General features: G+C 38.5%; 3 protein-coding genes across 10 annotated transcripts in view; 1 reads left to right on the top strand and 2 right to left on the bottom strand.

Annotated features, from left to right (window-relative positions):
* ccdc102a (coiled-coil domain containing 102A) overlaps positions 1-2,744 on the bottom strand; it is a 74,403-nt gene extending 71,659 nt beyond the window's left edge. The window contains exon 1 of one of the 3 annotated variants that reach the window (XM_040124113.1): positions 2,244-2,744. The gene's annotated coding sequence lies outside the window, so the exon portion shown is untranslated. The remainder of the gene's footprint in view (positions 1-2,243) is intronic. The other 2 variants (XM_040124121.1, XM_040124089.1) reach the window with 2 other exon arrangements.
* txlng (taxilin gamma) lies at positions 980-18,473 on the top strand. 5 transcript variants are annotated; one of them, XM_040124141.1, is made up of 11 exons: positions 980-1,057; positions 5,541-5,649; positions 7,865-8,012; positions 9,321-9,412; positions 12,038-12,208; positions 13,223-13,417; positions 13,884-14,003; positions 14,203-14,277; positions 14,488-14,580; positions 14,676-14,771; positions 15,716-18,473. In XM_040124141.1, exons 2-11 carry the CDS (start codon positions 5,557-5,559, stop codon positions 16,082-16,084), a joined length of 1,452 nt encoding a protein of 483 aa, XP_039980075.1. In that variant the 5' UTR covers positions 980-1,057; positions 5,541-5,556; the 3' UTR covers positions 16,085-18,473. The 5 variants fall into 5 exon arrangements, with proteins under 5 accessions (XP_039980075.1, XP_039980066.1, XP_039980093.1 ...); XM_040124132.1 differs by having other exon boundaries at positions 1,051-1,162; XM_040124159.1 differs by lacking the exon at positions 980-1,057 and adding an exon at positions 1,955-2,122.
* Positions 18,458-22,389, bottom strand: part of LOC120788386 (histone-binding protein RBBP7) — a 26,870-nt gene continuing 22,938 nt past the window's right edge. The window contains exon 12 of one of the 2 annotated variants that reach the window (XM_040124182.1): positions 18,458-20,968. In XM_040124182.1, the coding sequence (XP_039980116.1) occupies positions 20,897-20,968 (72 nt within the window). In that variant the 3' untranslated portion in view covers positions 18,458-20,896. The remainder of the gene's footprint in view (positions 20,969-22,389) is intronic. The other variant, XR_005707231.1, reaches the window with a different exon arrangement.

The raw sequence follows: 22,389 nt of genomic DNA, 5'->3' as shown, positions 1-22,389 counted from the left end.
AGTATTCAAATCCTTTACTTAAGTAAAAGTACCAATACCACAATGTAAAGGTACTCTGGTACAAGTAAAAATCCTACACTGAAAATGTTACTTAAGTAAAAGTATATAAATATAATCCAATTTAATCTGATTACCAGATGTAAATAAAGTATGAAAAGTAAAAGTACTTAATGCTCAAAAATGGCCCCTGTTAGTGATATACTATTATATAATTAGATTATTGTTACTAGTTCATTAATGTATTAACAGCATTTCACTGTTGCAGATAGCTAAAGTGAACCTAATTTTTAATTTTTTTATATAGAGCTGCAAGTAATGATTATTGACTTTTTGATTTATTGGTTGTTTCTTTTTTAAAAATTAATAAAACTACTAACATAATTAAAAAGCAGCAAATCCTCACATTTGAGAAGCTGGAATCATGAAATGTTTGGCATTTTTGTTTGAAAAATTAAGATTATCAAAATAGTTTCTCGATTCATTTTCTTTCAACCGAGTCACTGTAAATAAATTAATAGTTTATTCTATAATTGTATATAGTGATAGATAGCTTAATCTATACAAACTATCATCGTTTATGAACCCCTCATATGTTTTCTATTTAAAATCTTAGTTTGTAAAGTAACTAGTAGCTAAATCTGTCAGATAAACATAATGGAGTAAAAATATAAAGTAGCATGAGAAGATAATACTCAAGTAAAGTAGAAGTACCTTATATTTGTACTTAGGTACAGTACTTGAGTAGTTTATTTACATTCAACCACTGCTCTGTAGTAACAGTGGAAAATCACTCATCAATCATCTGTTTTGTAGCCTGCTTAATGGATACATAATTACTAAAAAAAATGTTGTAATAACAGTGTTTCGGGAGAGTGGACAACAGAAGTATCTGTAAAAGCGTTTTATAAATAATGGAATAAAAAATGGTTCACTGGTAGATTTTGACCTCTGGACACGTTATATTTTGAAAAGATTTAACCGGACGTTTTACTTGTTCTCCAACAGTCCCAGCTAACTTGATAATTGTGCCCTGCTTCCATTCACAGTGAAAACACAGGTAAACGCTTTAGCTATTTCAGCAACATATTTGCTTCACTGGTATTGTATCATGCTGATTTTACATAACTTCAGCGCAGTATGTGACCTACTACTATCAGCCTGAGTATGTAGCTTTTTCATTTACTATCATACGTTTTGTATTTGCCGTAATAAAGTTCACTTCTAGTGTTACCCAACAGGGCTAGCAATCAGCTAGCTTAGCTATTAGCACAGGATTAGCCCTGCTAACAATAGCAAACTAATGTTAGCTTACATTGGAAATTTGCTTTAAACTTCCACTCCTAACTATTGGAAATTTACCAGCTGCGCTATTCACTGTCCGTGTTAACATTTCACAAGTCTGAACAGACACACTTATATTGTAAATGCTTACGGCGGTTTATTCATAGGAATAAATAATCAAGAGCTTGGTGTGCGTTTAGGTAACAAGCTAACATAACCTGAGTAAATGGAACGTCATACCAGACTCCCTTTACAACCTCGAAGGTTTACAGTTACCTTGTCAATCTGCATAAACACTTTGCTGATATTACATTTATTAAGACGCCTTTATGTGTACAATAAGGCATCCTTGAATTCGGCGAGTATCATACTTCAAGTTGTACACATGTCTGTGTTTTTTCCACTTTTAGAAGTTGGTTAACCTTAGCTAATGTTAGTACTACCAGAGAGCAGAAAAACTTCGACGTTAAGTAACATTACACACATTAAGTAATACACTACAGGGACATTGGATATCATTTTTCTGAGGGGGTATATGTCATGTAAAAGCCGTGTCATTTTCTCAAAAGGAGATCGTCCTGAAGTTGTCTTCATATTGAGTGAACAACATGTAGCAACGCAGCTAACTACATGTCTTGCGTGCTTGCCAGTATCGCGTCGGTTTGGTAGTTATGCAGGCAACTGCAGCGAAGTTAGCTCTGATACTACAACACCCATTGGGGATCTTGACTTTTCAACTTCAAACCGTCCATAATACTTACAGCGTTCACTGCAACAACATACTACTATTCTCAACAGAAACACTGCTATAACAGTTATGTTAGCTTTTGACAAGGCTATGGTAAATTGACATTAGTACTTGAAAAATTAACCATTGTTCCTTTTGGCTAGCTTAACCTATACCGAACACACCAGTTAGCCTACAAGACAAGCTTGATTGTTTTTTAACTTCTGTAACTTACCTGTCTCCTGTGTCAGTTCACTGTCGTAACGTACTGTAATTTAGTATCAAATGTCTTCAACCTGTTGGAATCCTTTTACGTGAATGTTGGTGCGAGGCTAAAGCTAACTAGTTACCGCAGAAAAGTGGAAGTAAGGTGTTTGTAGGCCTGAGACGACTGACAAGGTAAAGAGTCGTCTGAATATATTTGATTTATATTTAGCCTGGTTGGGATACCTAAACATATAACTATCTTAAATTCAGAGGGCCATTTACATTGGTTTCAGTTCCTCTAAAATGTACCCATGATTAGGCATGCTGTGTGCAGTGCTGACATTTCAGGCCGCATGTTCAGGCTGCTCCTGCCACTGTTATACACACGTGGTTGGCTTTTGCTGCCTGGTGTTGAATGAATCTTCTTGTTTAGGCTAATTTATCTCAGTCAGATTTTGAGACATGGCAACAGCCAAAATTACTGTAAAAGCTGAGCAAATTTCCGATGTTGTGTTTTTGACACAGCTGACACTGAAGGCATAGCTGGCCTGATTGGGAATCTACTTGATCTCTAGCTCTGGTGCTATTAGCCAGTAGTACATCAACACAGAGGTGTTGCCATCAAGTCTTTGGAAGACAAAGTATGGAAGCCAATATCTGCCAAAGGAGAAAAAAAAAAGATGAAAAATTGAATAGTCCCTTTGACGATTCAGTCCACAGTCCGTTACAGAAACGAAAGATAAATATCTAATTAGTATGACACACAGCAATTTAAAGCTGATTTGATACAATTTGATTCAGCTGTGATTAGAATTCTGTTTTTACATTTTTAATAGTAAAAGTGTAACTAAAAGAAATTAGTTACAACAAGTTGTATTTCAAATCCTGAATCAGAAAAACTACATGGGAAGTGATGCATAGGACATAATGGCGTGTATTTACATAGAAAGCCTTTCAGCCACATTTTTTCAGTTGTCCATCTCACACATCTGATGCAACAGATATGATCTTATTTTAATCAGTCCTGCTGTCTACACAGATCATGTAATGACTCACGTTTTACTCGCACTTACATGCATGTTAATGTAACCGGAAGGGTACTTTTATGCTTCAAATGTATTTTGTTCAGTTTTACGTACAGTTATGTAAATAAGTATTTGGACAGTGACACAATTTTCATAATTTTGCCTCTGTACACCATCACAGTGGATTTGAAATAAAGCCATCAAGATGTGATGGAAGTGTAGACTTTCAGCTTTAATTCAAGGGATTTAACAAAAATATTACATTAACCACTTAGGAATTACAGCCATTTTTTTACATAGTCCCTCATTTTCAGTGGCTCAAAAGTAATTGCACAAACCAACATAATGATAAATATAAGGATTATCTTTAATACTCAGATGAAAATCCTTTGCATTCAATGACTGCCTGAAATCTATAACCCATTGACATCATCAAGTGCTGAGTTTCCTCCCTTGAGATGCTTTTCCAGGCCTTTACTGCAGCCGCCTTCAGTTGCTGCTTGTCTGTGGGTCTTTCTGCCCTCAGTTTTGTCTTCAGTAAGTGAAAAGCATGCTCAGTTGGGTTGAGTACAGGTTACTGAGTTGTCCATTGAAGAATATTCCATTTCTTTGCGTTGAGAAGCTCTTGGGTTGCTTTAGCCATCTGTACTGTGAAGCACCATCAGTTCATTTTTGCAGCATTTGGCTTATGAGCCGTTCCTTTCCTTCTCCAAACTCTTCTCTTCCCATCATTATGGTATAAATTAATCTTGGTTTCATCTGTCCAAACAATCTTGTTCCAGAAGTGGACAGGCTTTTTGAGAGGGTTTTCTGGCAAAGTGTAGTCTGGCTTTCTGTTCTTGAGTGTGGTGGCCACCTTGTGGTAAATCCTCTGTATTTACATTCATGAAGGCGTGTCTTGATTGTAGACTGACAATGATACACCATCCTCCCTGAGAAAGTTCTTGACTGGCTAAATGTTATGTAGGGTTTTTTCCTCACTAAGGAAAAAATTCTGCAATCATCCACAAGAATGTACTAAATTGTTGATTTGGCCACTCCTAAAGTTTCTGCCATCTCTCTGATAGGTTTGTTTTGTTTTTTCAGCCTAATGATGGCCTCCCTCATTTGCATATGCACCTCTTTGGACTGCGTATTAAGAGTTCCCACGAACAGCTACAAAATACAAATTCAACACTCAGAATCAACTCCAGACCTTTTATTTGGTTAATTTGTCATGAAATAATGAGGCAACAGGCCACACTTGGCCATGAAACTGACTGTCAGTTAACTGTCCTATTACTTTTGAGCCTCTGAGAATGAGGGACTATGTATAAAAATGGCTGTAATTCTTAAATGGTTAATGTGATAGTTTTATTAAACCCCTTGAATTAAAGCTAAAAGTCAACACTTTAATCACATCTTGATGGTTTTGTTTCAAATCCATTGTGGTGGTGTACAGAGGCAAAATTATGAAAATTGTGTCACTGTCCAAATACTTATTTACCTAACTGTATGTAACTACAGTGATTGTGTGTTGGCCTCTGAGTGCTGCCAAAACACTACACATCCTGTATAAACACAGTGTAAGTGTTCCTGACTCAGATTTTTTTGATAAATATTGGATAATCTTTAACACCCTAGTCTATGTACTTTCTGATAATTGGATTAATTATTCCATAATATCGACATATAAAGGCCAAGTTTGGATTTAAAAAGTCCTAATCTTAAATTATTGTTGCCTGACCAGACAGACGACAGCAGGTAATGCAAAGCCCCGAAGCTAAGTTTTTGCCCTATTTCATTCATTACTGACCATTAGTCTGCAAGGTAAATGCAACATATTGGCTGCACTTTCTCTTTCACTGTTCCCCCTGGGCATTGTATATCTAGATGGAACACATAAACACAGGAGACTGGGAAAGCCACAGAGAGAGAGAGAGAAATTTCCAAATAAATTGGATTGAATATAACCAAACCTAAACATGTCCATGCCCAACAGGATAAAATGATTGCGGTGATAACTCTCTGGAGTTGTAAAATCCTTTCTCATGGTGTTATAGACCCATCTGAAGTGTTTTGGTGTCAGCTGTAGGGATGTATTATTCAAACAGAATTTCTGGATTGAATGTCATTGCCTCACAAGTACTTAAACCAGCACATTCACGCCAATGCAGCCCCTTGCTTTTTTTTTTTTTAAATCACAGTACTATAGTCAGTCCGAATTAAATTCCCACTGATCAATATTAGATACAAGTATATGGTCATGCTGTAATCTCATTTAGATTTTCTAACAATTGTGGTTGACTATGAATTTCTAGCTTGTGATAAGGACTAATGGATACCACGGGAGTTTGTGAGATAGATGTGGCGACCAGAAGAATAGTCGGAGGCAGTGATTCTCCTACGGACCTGGACAGCCCGTGTCAGGTAAACACTATCAACATTTTTTATTGTGTTTGATTTATTGTTGATGTTCTTTTATTTGTCATGCCACTACTGAATTAATGTTTATCTAAAACTACCAATTTTTTTTTTTTTTTTTTTTTCCCCATTAGTAGTGGGGTGGCCACCTTTTACGATAACTGAGTTTTGGTACCAATACCAAAGTGATTTTTTACAAAACCCTTTTTCATTAAACAAAAAAGAAGCCAACATTCTCAGATATGTTTAATTTTGTCCAAACAGAAACAGGTATAAAGACTTTTGCTTAGACAAAATTGTCTAAAATTGGCAAAATGTGTATTGAAATCAGGAACTGTCTGATCAGAGAATATGTTAACAAGATTATGAATCTGACCAGATATTTCAGTACTCGTCAGTTTTCGATAATCTGTGCTATGAACAAATTTTATTCTTTACCTAAGAAGTAATGAGGTTACATACTCAGCCTTAGGGTACCATGGGCCCCTTTTGGACATACACCTGGTTAATGGTAATCTGACAGCAATTTAACATGTGTCTGAATATGCATCCTGGTTACTTTTTACACATAAATAACAATGGCAGTCTTACTAGGTTGGACATAGTAGAATCTCCATATCACTTCCAATGCAGCACAAGTCTGAAATGAATGCTCTGGGATTAACGTAAAGGCTGCAGCAGCACAAGGTGAAACATGCACAGAGAGATTAAATGCACGTGCTGTACCGCCTCCTAACATCACTGTAATAAATGTAACATCTTAATCATCATTTCTTATGCACAAAATCTGTTTAATAAACCAGGAGAACTGTCAAAGAGCCAATTTTAAGGTGTTGAGGAGATTGAGCTTCTCATATCACAACGGTCTATAAAAAGTATTTTCCCCCTTATGGTGCAATTGGGGCAAAAGAGGTTATAAAACCCTCTTGCAGTAATAATTTGACCATGATCTCTTCATATATTTCCAGTGTTAATTCATGTCACTTTTGTAGAGGAATAAATAAATATCCAGCAAAACACTTTGTATACAGCCTGTAAATAAATACGAATTAAATGTGAGTCCAAATTTAACATCCTGTCATTGAATGGTTGTGCACTGTTGGATATTATAAAACAAGCAGCTGAGCCCCCCCTGGTCTTTTCCTCTCTCTCTTTCTCCCTTTGTCTCTGTCTCTCTTGCGCTACCTGTTTCTGCCTTTCTCTCTTTGTCACTCACACTCTCTGTACTCCCTCTTGTGAGCATGTAGCTCATTCCACACATATCATGTGTGGATGAAGCCGTGAGGAACATTGACATCTAAATCATCTATGCCTGAATGACATAATACCATCACTTAAACGGAGTTTGAAGCCTGTATTCCATGTCTGAAAAGTTTTTTAAAGGTGAGAAAAACCGCAGACCTGTTGGAGAATGAATGGTGGTAAAAGTAAAAGTGTGAAGTAACATTTCTATCCAGCAGCAGTTAAACAAGGCATCGAACCCCCAGCCTCTGTAGTGGAACTGCTTTGTGAAAGCTACCTGTTTGAAAGAGCTGCTTTGTAGTCATCCAAATGGATGAGTGTGTTAGCGCTGTCAAAAATTGGCCAAAAATGACATTCATTATTCCTCCTAAAAAATACACACTGGTTTGAACCATTTCAATATGTATTTTTGTGCAATATATCCATAAGAGGGCAAACAATACATTGAGAGACATAACTACTTGGGTGCACATTTTCAAGATGTACCCTCAGGTTTCTAGTGCTGGGATGCTAGGCTAACTGTAGCTACATAGCTTGCATACAACTTTATTGCCACGTTCCACAGTTTTGCTGTCTACTGACCAATATCCCAAGTACTTCCAAACTGGGCTTTTTAGATTGCTTGGAGGTCAAATCAATCCCTCTGCAGCCAAGTTGGGTTATGAAGTCTCTGCCATCATTACCACACAGTTGTTGAAAAATTAGCTCGTTTCAGCTTAACTTGCATATCATTTTCAATCAGTGAAAGTGACTTGGGGTGTCTCCAGTTAGTTATGCATTGCATTCAGTGCAGCGGCTCTGGCCTACGCGACCCCAGCAGACAGCCGTGGTAGTGTGTTTTTTTTAATTTTGTTTGTTTGTTTGTTAGTTTTGTTTTTAAATCAAATTTTATTTTCCACAATCAATATCTTTTTGGGCAATTTAAGTATATAATCAAATTTAGAATATTTGTTGACAGTCCTAGTGTGTGTGTAATCAGGAGGAGGTTGCAGAATTTGATTTGGGGTTGTGCTGCGCTGAGGAGGAGAGGGGGGAAACTCCAGGAAGAGAGGACAGTCCCAGCGACCTGGGGGAGGCAGAACTGGATCCTGGAGGAGACCCCAAGATGCGAGAGGACAAGGCTTTTGGTACGAACACTACAATGTATCTTACAAGCTCTTAGAGACAAGCGTCTCATTACGTTAATGTGATGGCAATTTTACATGTCGGTCTCATGTCTTTATTAATGCCCACGTCATATTCCTGTAAAATTCACAATGTCAATCTTCCTGGGTTGGTCCTATAACATTTACTGTAATAAATGTGTAACTTAACAGCCATTACTTAGACAGATAGATGAAGCCCACAATGTTGCACACATTGTATCTGAAAAGGTTTGTAGACTCTGCCTGGGTTTAAGGACTTACTCTCTAATTAGCCCAGGGGTGGCCAAACTTTTGCATACAACTGTGTGTTTTCAAAATGAATAAGATTACTATCACTATATAAAGCACCAGCATTTGACTAGTTTTCCTAGACAGAAAGTTTTGCACATCATTCCAAAAATATTTTTATGTACATAAAATGAAAAATAATGGTTTCTTTGTTTAGACCACAGATGTCACAATACTCAATACAACCTTGGCCCATTCCAAAACACCCTTTTTGAGGGAAATATTTGATGTAAAATTTTAGATGAGAGATATTAACATTAACATCTTATCGCTAATACGGTAGTTTTCTGATATCCTCCTTTTCTTTTTCCTGTTCAAGTCATCATAATACACCTATTATGGTGACTTGACCAAAGATGACCAAAAATTCTTCTTGGGTGAATATCGTTTAGGATAATGCTCCTCATTGTGGACATCTAAATCGCCAATTGTTATATTCACTGTTATTAATTCTATTATTTGTTTCCATTGACGTCACATTGCTTTTTACAGAGCTTGTATGGGGAGGACATTCTGTAAGTTAACTCATCAGTTTATGATGATGAGCTACATATTTGAAAATATTTTGGCTCCATATTGGCTTGACATTATTTTTTGTCAGATACAGAGCACTAAAAACTTACCATTCACAAAAGACAAAAGTTCTGCTTACACCACTGAGTGAGCTTTGATGTCACAATTATTATAGTGTAGCAACAACATCCAAGTTAGCCAGAAATTTTGTCTGCTTCAAACAATACTGTAGTTTGAATGAAATGTAAAATGTATCACATCAAGAATGCAAATATGTTTAGATAATATCCAACCGCACACCATGTGTGGAATGGCTTAAATGAACTAGCAGAGTGTTAAGTCTCCATAGTCAGTAAAGCTTTAATAACGGTAATTAATATATGACAGTGTTACTTGCAATTACTTTTATCTCTGGATATAAGAATTGCTCATTGGAAATCTACTTCAATGAATTCGGGTTTTCTCTCTCTGTTGTGGTCTATGTTCCAGGGAAGGAGGTCGTTCTGTTGATGCAGGCCCTCAACTCCCTAGCCACTCCTGAAGAGAAACTGGCTGCTTTGTGCAAGAAATATGCAGACCTGGTAAGATGTATATCTGCATTTAAGCAGTTAGACTTTGTATTCTGAGGCCACAAACATTCACTGACAAATCAGCTGCTAACCTTCTGGATAAAGCTAGCTTGGTTACAGGCATCTGAACTAGGGATGGGCAGTATATCGACTTTTTAAGCTACAGTGGTACAGACCGCTTTTAAGTAGTCTCAGACTTTTTGACCCCCCTCTATATTGATATATTTTCAAATGAGATATAGGATGGGACAGTGACGTTTATATTGATATAGTTTGATGTTGCGTTCGTTACACTTCTTCCATAAAGCTTTGCCAGTGTTTGCCAGTATACTGTATTTTAATCAGTTATTGTCAGTTATTGTTATTGTTGAAAACAACTGAAGGAGCATGCTCAGAGATACCAGTGTTTCCTGCCTAGGCTAGTGTCTACCAATAGCCTGCATGTGAGGCTTTTAGGGAACATCGGTAAATTGTAGCATCTACCGATAGTCTGCATGTGAGCCATTTAAGGGGCATCTGTAAATTTTAGCTAAAGAAAATAACCTGGGTTACACTCCCCTTCTAAACTGCATGAGTCTCTGCATACACATTCGTCACATGTCATGCCAACCACTAGCACAAGTAAATTCTCAACCTGTGGGAAACACTGGATAGGCCTATTTTTTATTTAATATAGGCTATTTATTTTATATAATTTTTCATTTACATGTTTTACAGCTGTGTTTTTTCGACAGGGAAGGAAACCCTGTCTTTGCATTTTACTTTGATCACAGTCTGTCTCACATGTGGCTTTGACTTTAACTTGAACATTTAGCCCACTTGGTAGAAAATCCTGAGATATATATATGTTGTTTATCGCCAATCAGTCTCAAAATACCGAGATGACTTTTGGTTTATATCGCCCAGCCCTACTCTGAACTGCTGCCCACATCTTAGATTTGTTTGGTATTTCAGTCGGTCTGGCGTTGTACTTACCGAAGGCTGTTTCCTCGTTCATTTGGACAAACAGTATGTTTTTGTTGTACAATAGTTCATGGCAGTACGATATAACCATTAAACAGATATAACAATGTAACCCATATAATAAAAACTGAGCTGCAACATTACATTAGTCAAGAAATGTAGAAACATGGCAAGACTTATTTCCAACAGCAAAACAAAACAAAAACAGAAAAAAGGTCCACAGTGATTTCAGAAAGTATTCAGACCCCTTCACTTTTTGCAGAATGGATTGTGTTGTAGATTTAACTGTAAATGAATAAATTGCCATTTTTGCCCATCAATCTAAACTCAGTAATCCATAAACTTTGAGTCTTTGTTGTCACTTGCTTATGTTAGGGGGGGATCAAAGAATTCGGCTGAACCAAACTTGAGCAGAAAAAGATGTTTTTACACACAAAAAGAAATTTGTATGAAAAATACTCTGTATCGACATCATATGCCAGCAAAAGAATAGCACAATACAGGTTACACATAAATGTGCAAAATAATAATGAGACTAATAATCAAAGTAATAATTAGAATTATAAGGCTTAGAATAAAACTAATTATAATAATCGGACTAAATATAATAATAATGATGGTAATAATAATTGAAGAAGTGTGTGTAGAGCAGTATCATGGTTGCAGTTACAGATCCAGACTCTGCAGCTCCGGAGGCAGTAATACCTGCAGAAGGTGATAGGAGGAGAGAGAGCCAAGCTAATAAGCATGGATGGGATATGAATGTGTATGGATGGAGAGCAAGAGAAGGATGGAGGAGCTTGGTGCATCATGGGAAGTCCCCCGGCAGTCTAGGCCTATAGCAGCATAACTAGGGGATGGTTTAAACCAAGCCTGAGCCAGCCCTAACTAACTATAATAGGGTACTAACACAGGCTTACTTGTGGTTCCTAGAGTCTCCAAAAGAATGGGAAGGCAGAGAGTTATCAGGCTCCTCTACTGTAGAACCATCTTCCAGTTGTGGGCAGAGAGGCAGACATCCTCTCCTCTAAGAGTAGGCTAAAAACCTTCCTTTATGATAAAGCTTACAGTTAGGGCTGGCTGAGGCGTGTCTTGAACCATCCCTTAGTTATGCTGCTATAGGCCTAGACTGCCGGGGGACTTCCCATGATGCACCAAGCTCCTCTCTCCTCCTCCTCTTCTCCATCTGTACGCATTCGTATCCCATCAATGCTCATTACTAACTTTAGTTCTTTTCTCTCCCGTAGTTTTGTGCTTTCTCGTCTCTCTTCTCTCTCTTTCTGTGGCTTTCTGCAGGTATTTCTGCTTCTGGTGCTGAAGAGTCTGGATCTGTGACTGTAAACCATCTACTGCCCCCATGATACTACTCAACACCCACTGCTTCAATTATTATGATTATACTGTTATTACATTTAGTTTTATTAATATTATTATTCACTCTATTATTATAATTATTAGTTTTATTATTGGTTTCATTATTATTATTACTATTACATCTTTATGTGTAACCTGCATTGTGCTATGTTCTCTTTCCTCCCACCTGATTTCAGGCTTTAAATGGTTCCTGTTTTCAAGTGCAAATAATATGTGTGCCTTTATTTATCAGAGAAAGGTAAAAAATCCACCATGTTTAATCATAACGTGATCTTTTGTATGTTAACTGTGTGTGTTCAGTTGGAGGAGAGCCGCTGCATGCAGAAGCGACTGAAAGCCCTGCAGAAGAAGCAGTCTCAGATTGTGAAAGAGAAGATCCACCTGCAGGGGGAGCACAGCAAGGCCATCTTGGCCCGCAGCAAGCTGGAGAGCCTCTGTAGGGAGCTGCAGAGGCACAACAAGACGCTGAAGGTACACCTCAGCCTACAGCAACTGCACTTAATGTCATTTTCAGCTTTTGTCTTGTCTTGACAATAACCAGCAGGCATATTCTCATACCACTATTATAAAGAGTTAAGTCTTTTCAGACTAATACAGTTTAAAGTATTTGGAAGGTGAACACATCTTTATTCTGTGTGCATCCAAATAGTAGTTTACTACCAACATGATAGATGAACCACTTGAGTAATGTGGTGTTTGTTTCAATAACATGGATGTTTGTTATGTCCCCTTGGTGAAACTAGGAGAAAATGGAGACAATAACACGACAACCAAATACTTTGAAGAAGTCAGAGTAGAAGTTAAAATTGAAGGAATTTATTTTTACCTCATCTCAAATACAGATCTTACAATGGTTCTCAAAATGTGGGGGAGGACAGGACAAGGTGGTTTTGCCAAACAAAATGAAATTAATTAAGCAAAAACAGACCTAACTAATCTCTACCTCTGAAAACAAAAATAGAAAACAAAAGACCTAACTTAATTATTAAAAAAATTACCTAACAACCTCCTCCTCACACCACACACCTTTCTCAATTATTCTTAACAAGATCTCTCATACAGTACAGCAACAGCTCAGGCAGGTTAAGAGCAGATATAAGTGTGTGGACTACTCGGGTGAGCTTCTTTACTTGACCAAACCAATGAGCAGGCACCACTGGACAGCATAGGTAGAAACCGATCAGGTTGTTAGCACCTGGAGAGAAAACAGAGGAGGAGAGAGAGAGGAGCAGGAGGGAAGAAACGCACACACACACACACACACACACACACCGCAACTACTTTGCCCCTGCCTGGCACGTAACAATACTCCTTTGATTCTTGTCACTGTCAACTTTAATTTTGTCCTTCTTCGACAAATTTGCCTCCAGCTTCGGATAGTGACAAACCATTTGAAAGTTGACCATTTTGTTTCACTCTCCTCTTCTTCCCTCCTCTCTAAAACTCCTTGTTGACCTCCTGTCATTACCACATCCGGCCTGATAGGAGGAGAATGCCCAGCGGTCCAGGGAGTACGAGGAGCAGAGGAAGGAGGCCATGCTGCACTTCCAGATGACCTTGAGCGATATTGAGGTGCAGATGGAGCAGCACAGCTCCCACAATACCAAGCTGAGACAGGAGAACATGGAGCTGGCCGAGAAACTCAAAAAGCTCATTGAGCAGTATGAGCTCAGAGAGGAGGTAAGACTGCACAAAAGAACTTTCCTTTCATTGTTGATTTAACCATAGCGTGTCCTGGCAAGTACAAATGTGTTGTTCACTATAAAAACATGCTCAGTGTAAGGTATCAACAAAGGTGCAATTTTGGTATTGATACCAAAACTTGGGTAGTGTGTCACTGCTGCTACGGAAAAAAAACATAACCAAATAGTTCCCAGCAAATTCAGGGAGGTTATAATGCTGCTTAGACTGTAGCTCAGGAGGTAGAGCGGGTCATTCAGTAACCGGAAGGTTTTCGAAGTATCCTTGGTCAAGATACTGGAACTTAAATTGCCCCTCATGTATCATTAGTGTGTGAATGTGTGTCTTTGAATGTATGTACAGAAAGGGGTTTGTATAAAAAAGCGCAGTTTGTTCATGTGTGAGCCCCATGGCATATCACATGTTGTTCAGCGTAATGGAAATGTGATATGTGTCCCTCTTGCAGCACATAGACAAGGTGTTTAAGCACAAGGAGCTGCAGCAGCAGCTGATGGACGCCAAGCTGCAGAGAATCACAGAGATGATGAAAGAAGTCGAGGAGAAGCAGCAGAGAGAAAGGGACTTTGTGAGTACATCTCCTATGTCTGTTCTTTATCTGAGGGTCTGTTCTAGTTTTCACTGTACCATCAAATACCAGTAGTAACTAGCAAGTAGTTGAGCAGAATTAAAATCTTAAGCATTAAACAGTATTCAGGATCATGTTGGTACTGAAAGTGTGTGCAACCTGTGAGAACAGTAGAACTGATGGTGCTGTGATGCTTCAGTTGCTGAAGGATGCCACCGAGTCCAGACGCAAGTGTGAGCTGATGAAGGAGCAAGAAACACAGCTCAAACAACAGGTAAGCGCACACACACGCGCACACACACACACACACACACACACACACACAGTTCCTTGGTGGATCAAAAACACGTTCTTGATAACTGCAGACATTGACACTATAGTTCTTCCTGAGAATACAGAAGCCTTGTATTTACCTTTTTTGCACATCAGTTTGGCCGAAAGTTTTAAAACCAACTTCTTGCTGCTCTCATCGCATCTCTCTTAGCTCTCCCTATACATGGACAAGTTTGAGGAGTTTCAGAGCACTCTGGCTAAAAGCAATGAGGTCTTCACCACTTTCAGACAAGAGATGGAAAAGGTAAAAAACAATCACCTGTCATTGACTGACAGACTTGCTGTTGTCTTCTTTCATCTGTTTGTGTCTATCTAGTAACTGTCTGTATTTACCTCCAGATGACTAAGAAGATCAAGAAGCTGGAAAAGGAAACTACACAATGGAAGACCAAATGGGAGAGTAACAACCAGGCCCTGCTGCAGATGGCCGAGGAGGTGACTTTTATGATCCACGCTCCTCTGTCTGCTTTTGGTTTGCTGTGGTAGTAATAAGAAAAAATAAGATTAACAGAATAGTTTATCATTTTGGAAAATATGCTTATTTGCTTTTTTCTGAGACTGAAATGAAGCTTTATCAAACTCATCTCTATGTGTTAAATACTGATCTGAAGTTAAGACATGATTAGCCTAGCTTAGCATACAGACTCGAAGGAGGAGGAAACAGCTAGCCTGCCTCCTTCCTCTGACTTTTCATCTGATATTATCATAAGGTCAAAGTTTTTCCAGTACTTTGGTTTATGACCAAATACCTTGAAAACTATTTTCTTCTACTGACACTTTTTAGTCACTACCAATTAGTAAATATTAGCATGCTAAACTGCGATGGTGAATATGGTAAACATTACTTGTTAAAGAGTAAATTAACACTCAATGAAAATCTTGTTTTTGCTGACCTCAAGTGGTTTGACAGTGATGCAGAATTGTATTCTGGGTTGTGTCAGTACACTGTGACATAGCTGCTGAGTGTGCTTACAGGTGCAAGAGACGGAGATGGTAGTGAAACATTGCTTTTCAGCCTAGTGTTAAGTTACTCTTTAAACATCAGCATGTTAGCATGCTAATGTTAGCATTTAGCTCAAACACTGCTGCTAGTAGAGCTGTTGGCACCAGTGTAGATTTTTAAAGTGTACCTAATGTCTATACATTAGGTACATTGGCTGATATCTATATATCAGCTGTAGGCTAGCTAGAAATGGACGCACCGGCTATGTTTGTCGGAGTGTTTCTGTCTGTGTGTTTGATTTTTAGAACTCAGCGGAAACTTTCAGTTGTTTTTCACTCAAGTTCAAACATTTTCTACTTAAGCGGATGTGTCTTCAAGTCAGTTTGCACCGCCCCATGAAAAAAAGGGGCTCATGACACATTGTGTTGTGTTGTAGAAAACTCTGCGTGATGGCCACTTCAAGGCCTTGCAGGGGAAGCTGGAGCTGCTGGAGAGGCTGTGCAGAGCCCTGCAGAAGGAGAGAAATGACCTCAACAACCGGCTCAGCCTCCTACAGGAGCAAAGAGACGAAGGGACCACAGCACCTCTTGAAGCCCAGCGACAGGGGCCTTCAGAGCAGGAGCAGGAGCAGGAAGAGGGAAAGGAGGGGGAGGCACAGGGTGACGGGCAGGAGACAGAGGGCATCCACCAAGCTCCCAGACCACCTGAGCTGGACTCCTCACTGGCTGATACTGACAAAACCGCTATTGCTACGACAACGACAACCAGCCAGCCTGCAGAAACACCAACCACACAGCAGGACTGAGCGAACCTACATGGCATGTGTGTAGGTGAGAAGGGTGTGATAGGAGGGCTCCACAAGCCTCCAGCCTAGTTCCAGAACTAGCCAGACAAACCATCTTCAATGGAGATAGAGATTTTTTTTCCTTTTTAAGTCTAGACTTGCCTCTCCAGGTTTCTACACAGAAACTGATTCCTCTTTTGTGTGATAGTATAAGAAGAATAAAATTACTGTATCAAAAATTCTATTCTACAAGTTTGCCCACATTTACATTGTTTGTAATAATTGGCCCTGTGGCAAGCACTTCTTACTCCGTTTTCTACCATAACTGTATTTTCAGAGGACATTTCCATGCAGTCTAATTGAAGCAGTTCAAAGTCAAATTAGCCTTTTATTTCTCTCTACACATGGTCCCTCCCTGTAATGTCACATTTCATTGGAAATTGTAGATTCATTCAAAAGTGGGTCTATCACATACATTTTCTCATAAGTTAATTTGTATTAATGAAGCCTCACAATCAGAATGTGATCTGAAAGGCTGGAAGAGGAAGTGGGACATAGTGTAGAGCAAGTGCAAGTCAGAGTTAAGCTTATTTGACATCTGTATTTGCCACAGTGTATTCAATTTCTTTGATCATAATATATTTTAGTGGATAAGTTAAACTTTTTATTTTGGCGCCAAAAGTGTCAGCAATATTTATCTGCACATCCTCATAAAATAGGTGATGCTGGTTTGAAGCTTGGGAATGTGGTAACTACTCGTGGGACCACTGGTAAGCTACTGTAGATGTCGAGCTAACCTATAATGTGCTAACTAAGTGGGAACATACTAACGTTAGGCAGCCATAATACTCATGAAGCTGGCCACCTTGCTAATTGCCAGTTAGCAAGCTAGCTAATAGGACTGCCACTTTTTTTTTCTAATCTGAAAAACTGTAATTTTTGATCAGTAATAATCAGTTTGAAATCAAAATTCTGAAGTCTGTAAGTCCAACAGGCTGTTTTTTGTACTCCCATGAGGATATTCCTAAAATGCACTGTCACTATAAACCATGCATGTTCTGCCAGTACACTAGGCTACTGTTTCCTTTGCTCCTGCAAAATTGAGAAAAATAGAGACCAGTGCTGAGAAGAAAATCGTGATGCCAAACTATCTGAGGAATAATGTGTGGAAGCATTTTAGATTTTTGGATTGAACACCAAAGATGGAAAAATATTATATTTCTCAAAGTCTCTGATTTTTGTTTTCTTAACACTAACCCAAGTAATACTCTAGTAATACTAGGATGAGATTGTTGGCTGTCTTTATTAAAACAACCTATTGAAGCCTCTCAGCTCCTGGTTTACTCAACTCTAGTAAACGTCTGTTGTAGTTCACACTTAAGTGGTGTTTCCTGCCCACAGTGGTTGATCTATGTGTCATTTCAATTTTTATTAAACTCCCTTCTGTTACCACAGATCTCGCCACTAGGGATGTCAGCTTTTCAGGAAATCAAAAAGGGTCCATATACCTTATTGCCCCATCCCACCCAGTCTATATAGCATTTCCCTGTGTGGTGTCATACAACTGGGCCGCATATCCTTGCATATAAATCTTGCCGTCGTAAAGGAACTTTTTACAAGCTTCTGGCAAGAGTCCTGACGACGAGTGTGGTGAAGAGTAGGCAGTCTAACACAGATGACATTGTTACACTTGTTTCTGGAGCCTCTGCTCACTCACACAGTCGAGTCCTCAAATTTATTATCAATGTAGAGTAAGGCAGCGCTTTTTATAGTCAGCAAAAAGTGTTGTCTTTCTTGGTGTTACCATCTACAGTGAAGAACCTAAAATCCTTCCACATTCAGCTTCTCAGATGCCTCAGTGTCGTTTTTGTCCGATCAGCACGGCTTTGCTCACTACAGTCCTCCATTTTTATATATTAGCTTAGTCTACTGATGGGTCAACAGGAAAGCAATAAGTCAAGCTGATAGTGATTTTAAAGAGCACCCTCTGCTGGACCACAAGGTGAACTAGTTCAGATGGTGTGATGCGCTTAGTAACGATAAATTTTGAATTTGAACAGTTCATTACAGTTCGAATGTTTAAGTTTCTCCCACATTCTAACAAATGTTTAAATTTCGAATAAAAAGTGACAGCTCTAGTCGCCGACTCAACCGGTTTTTCCATTTTTTTTTTTTTTGTAAATTGTTAAATCTGGTTTTGGAAAAATCCAATCATCATCAAAATATTGGAAATTGATACAGAAAATAAATAATACAGTGCAAGACGTTTGTTATTTTCTGTTGTTCACTTGTCACACCCTGGAGAGACAACTAAAATGATGGTACTCAGTGAATGTCTTTGTGCTAAATGTGTCATGTCACTTGATTTAAATCTGCATCTCAGCAATCTTTTAAAAAAAAAAAAAAAAAATTAACCTTGATTTCTATATGGTCATCCCAGCGGTTTAAAGAAAAGACCCAAGTCAGGTTCTGAAACACCTCTATTGCTGACAAATACTTTTATTTAAATTATGTTTGGAAAATAAGAAACATTTACAGCAAATCAGAATAATGGACCTCGTCGTCTTTGAAACTTTATACTGGAAGAAAATGGAGTATGATTTACTTTTCAAATGCGGTTTAATAAAAAAGATATTTTCCATCAGTGATGCATATTACAGGAGCTGCAGTTATTGTTAATAAGGAAGCTGAATATGTGTAGAGTCCTGATATGGTGAATGTAGGGAATCTATCATTAGCAGGGTCAAATCAAATTCTCGATCTTGTTTCATGTTGGGGGATTGTTGGACCTGTAAAACTAATCATCTCTGCATTCTGATTTGGGGTTTAAAGAAAAGCATTATCAAATCAAATTCAGTTGTTGACACAGTGGTTTAACCCCATATAATTGCTTCATTGGCCTCCTTTTTTAGAATCCCAGTCTTTTGTGGGCATAAATCACAAGACTGATCTAGGATCAACAATTTTTGGCAACATTTAATTCCCCTCTGCTTTGATATATTATGTGGCAGGCAGGAGAATTGCTTGTTAACTCAAAGCCCAATGAAGGACAGTTCCCATAGCACTGTTTTACCTATTATTCTAGCTCACCAGCCTGTTCTGGAGACATTTCTATCAGTCCTTTTTGAACTCAGTTTATTATAACGTCAATGAGAATCAAAGAGGTGGTAGAAACAAATAATTTTCCTTAGCAAAATGTACACAAATAGACTGCCTGCTGCATAACCATGTACATACATGGTGTAATGACCTCCCAAGGTGTTGCCTTGCAGTCTTAATTTTATGTGGCCTCTCCTGGCCTTTCTAAAGTTCTCCTCAAGCATTTATCTTCACATTGTGTGGATTTAAAAACAAAATTGATGTGAACATGTACAGGGTCAGGTGGCTTGTCTGTACTTATCTGTCGGGTAGAGGACAGTTCTCGTCAAAACCCAAGCTGGGGGAAGACTTTTCAGCGTCTGTTTCCTCTTTCTTTAGTATTGTCCCAGATTGACTCTCAGGTAATGTCAGAATCTACCTCTGTAGGTGAGACTAACTGTGAAAGAAGAGGCATGAGTCACCGTAGCTTCAGAGAGCTTTATTTTTTACTTAAAAAAAAAAAAAAAAAAAAAAAGGCCCACACCCCTTCTTTGATTGTACAATGTTCATATAGTCCTGTCTTGCTTTTCAATAAACATTTTGTAGAATTTGCATTACTATTTCATATGGATTTATTTCCTAAGTAATTATTGGGTCTTGTGTCATTTTCTGAGAGTGAAGTGGACAGGATGTGTCATTTGTATGTGCAGCATTTCTCAAACTGAAAACTAACATTGTTCAGCCAGTCCTCAGTCTAAGGGAAGATTAGGTTGTTAGGAGATATTTAAATTTTACATAAATGAAAAACTTATTTTTGAAAAGGTACAAAAGTTTTATTGTAATTTTCTGAAAAAGGAAACAAAACATGGTAGTTTTGCGTTATGCAACAACAAAGAGGAGAGGAAAGGAAAGGTGTGTTTCCCACAAGTGCACTAATTTAGTCCCACACCTTCCACTTAAGCCAAATACTTAGAGTTTATGTACCTTATGACTAGGAGGCAAACACAACAGGGAATGTTTCTTCAAAGAAAAGCTGTGATGTGTCAGCTAAAACTGATATTATGTAACAAAAATAACAGCCACAAGTGCTTAACAGGTGAAAAAATACGGTATGAAAGAAGGTTTCTCTGGACATGACCAGCATGGTTAGCTTTTAACAATCACGGTTTAGAGGGATGTAGATCAGGTTACCCAAAAGCATTTCAGTTTTCAGGCAATCTTCTATTTTCCGGGTTTCCTCACATATTTACATCTTCAGGAAGGCCTATTTAGTGGTTTCCTTGCTACTCATAACTCAAAATCTAAAATAACACTTATTTTCCTCGCATTAGCCCTTTGTAATGAACCTATTAACTGATCTTAGTAACTTACAGTGACTTTGTGCACGTAAAGGTGTTCTGCTCTTAGACTCCTCAAAGCCCCCCACCACAAACTCCCAATTCCCCAAACACTGGAGATACTACAACCTGAGCAGGCAGAACGTTTCAAATCTTATCCTATTCCAAGTGCTTATGCACTTTTGGGTACCTGGGCCACGGTGAAGTCTAAGCAAGATGAGACTGAATCCAACTGTCTGTTAGCAAGATTGGAGTCCATGCTGTCTCTAACTCTCCACATTGTTCATTCATGTGGAGAGCAGATTATTCATTTTGCACTAGAATTAAGATAGATATGGAAGCAATGGGCTGGGCTGGGCTTGGAGCTCAGGGAGTGGAGATGGGGTCGTGCCTGGAGAGAGATTTGTAAAGAGCTGGGTTAAGATCCCTGAGCCTCCAGCTCTGATGTAGGGGTGTTATCTGGCTCCTCATCATTGTAGATGTTTTCCGCCTGGAAGGACAACAGGAAGGAGGAGAATTAAATATGCAATATTGATTTACATACTTACTTTTGTGCTGGCTCACAGGTGTCTCAAACTATAATTAAGTGGTTGGGGGAAAAAAACCAGCAGGCAGTTCCACAACACTAATTCAGCAATACAGCAAGAATCATATTAGGCATTCCACTTTGCAATTTTCTCTAAAAAAGATACCATGAATGAAACTCAACACTTCCTTCAGAATTTTCACATTATGTCTTGCAGCCTTCCTGTTATAGGTAAGCTTTTAATGTGAAAAAAAGAAAACATCAGGAAGTCTTACGGTTTTGTTGCCGGTATCTTAACTTCGATCAGAAGTACGTCAAAGAAGGATGGGAATTAATTAGAGCAAGGAAACATCATTGCCATCTTATAAATATTATTTCAGAAAATCAGGGAAATTCAGACTTGCAGATTGGTGAGTATAAAATGACTTTTACTGGAATAATGGCATAAGTGCTATGGAAGTTTAAGTCTGAATTTGCCATGTGAGCTCTTGGCTACACTTATCCATGCCACAGAAAATGAAGCTGTTTTGAGAGCAAACGGACACCCTACCCAATAATTGTATAGTTCCAAATACAGTTCTCAGTGAGTGTATTCCTGCCCAGTGGGTGAATGTGCGATACGCTACATGAAGTCTGATATGTTACTCTTGTCCTGGATTTCAATCAAGAAAAAAAAAAAAAAAGTGTCGTTATCTGTCGTCAATGCCATAAGTAATTATGCCAAACTCCAAAATGAAACTCTTGACCACTCATGACTGTTTTGATAAGACACTGGACTGTGTCATTTTGCAAGACCAAAAGAGTGATTAGTTTACTTTAATCATATTAATGTAATTGTTCTGAACCAGAACCTGCAGGATGTGGAGCAAGTAGCGCATCTTCTCAGTCTGTGAAGCTAATATTAGCTCAGTAGCTAACCTGGAGAGTTGGGTTAACTTCAGGTGACTGACTTGGCCATTGAAGAATATTCCATTTCTTTGCTTTGAGAAGCTCTTGGGCTGCTTTCATAATATGTTTTGGGTCATCATCCATCTGTACTGTTAAGCACTGTCCTGTTAGTTTTGCAGCATTTGGCTGAATCTGAGCAGATAGTTTAGCCCTATGCACATCAGAATTAATCCTGCTACTTCCTTCAGCAGTCACATCATCAACAAACACCGGTAACCCAGTTCCACTGGCAGATACATGCCCAAGTCATAACACTGCCTCCACCATGTTTGACAGATGATGTGGTATGCTTTAGATCATTAGCCGTTCCTTTCCCTCTCTATACGCGTCTCTTCCCATCATTCTGGTACAAGTTAATCTTGGTTTCATCTGTCCGAAGAATCATGGGGAATGGAATCTCTTCTAACCCTAAGAAAATCACGATCAACAGTCTTTGA

This window comes from Xiphias gladius, chromosome 1, assembly GCF_016859285.1.
Source record: "Xiphias gladius isolate SHS-SW01 ecotype Sanya breed wild chromosome 1, ASM1685928v1, whole genome shotgun sequence".
Taxonomy (NCBI): Eukaryota; Metazoa; Chordata; class Actinopteri; order Istiophoriformes; family Xiphiidae; genus Xiphias; species Xiphias gladius.
Note: the sequence above shows the minus strand (reverse complement) of the source record. Positions and strands in the feature narration are given on the sequence as shown.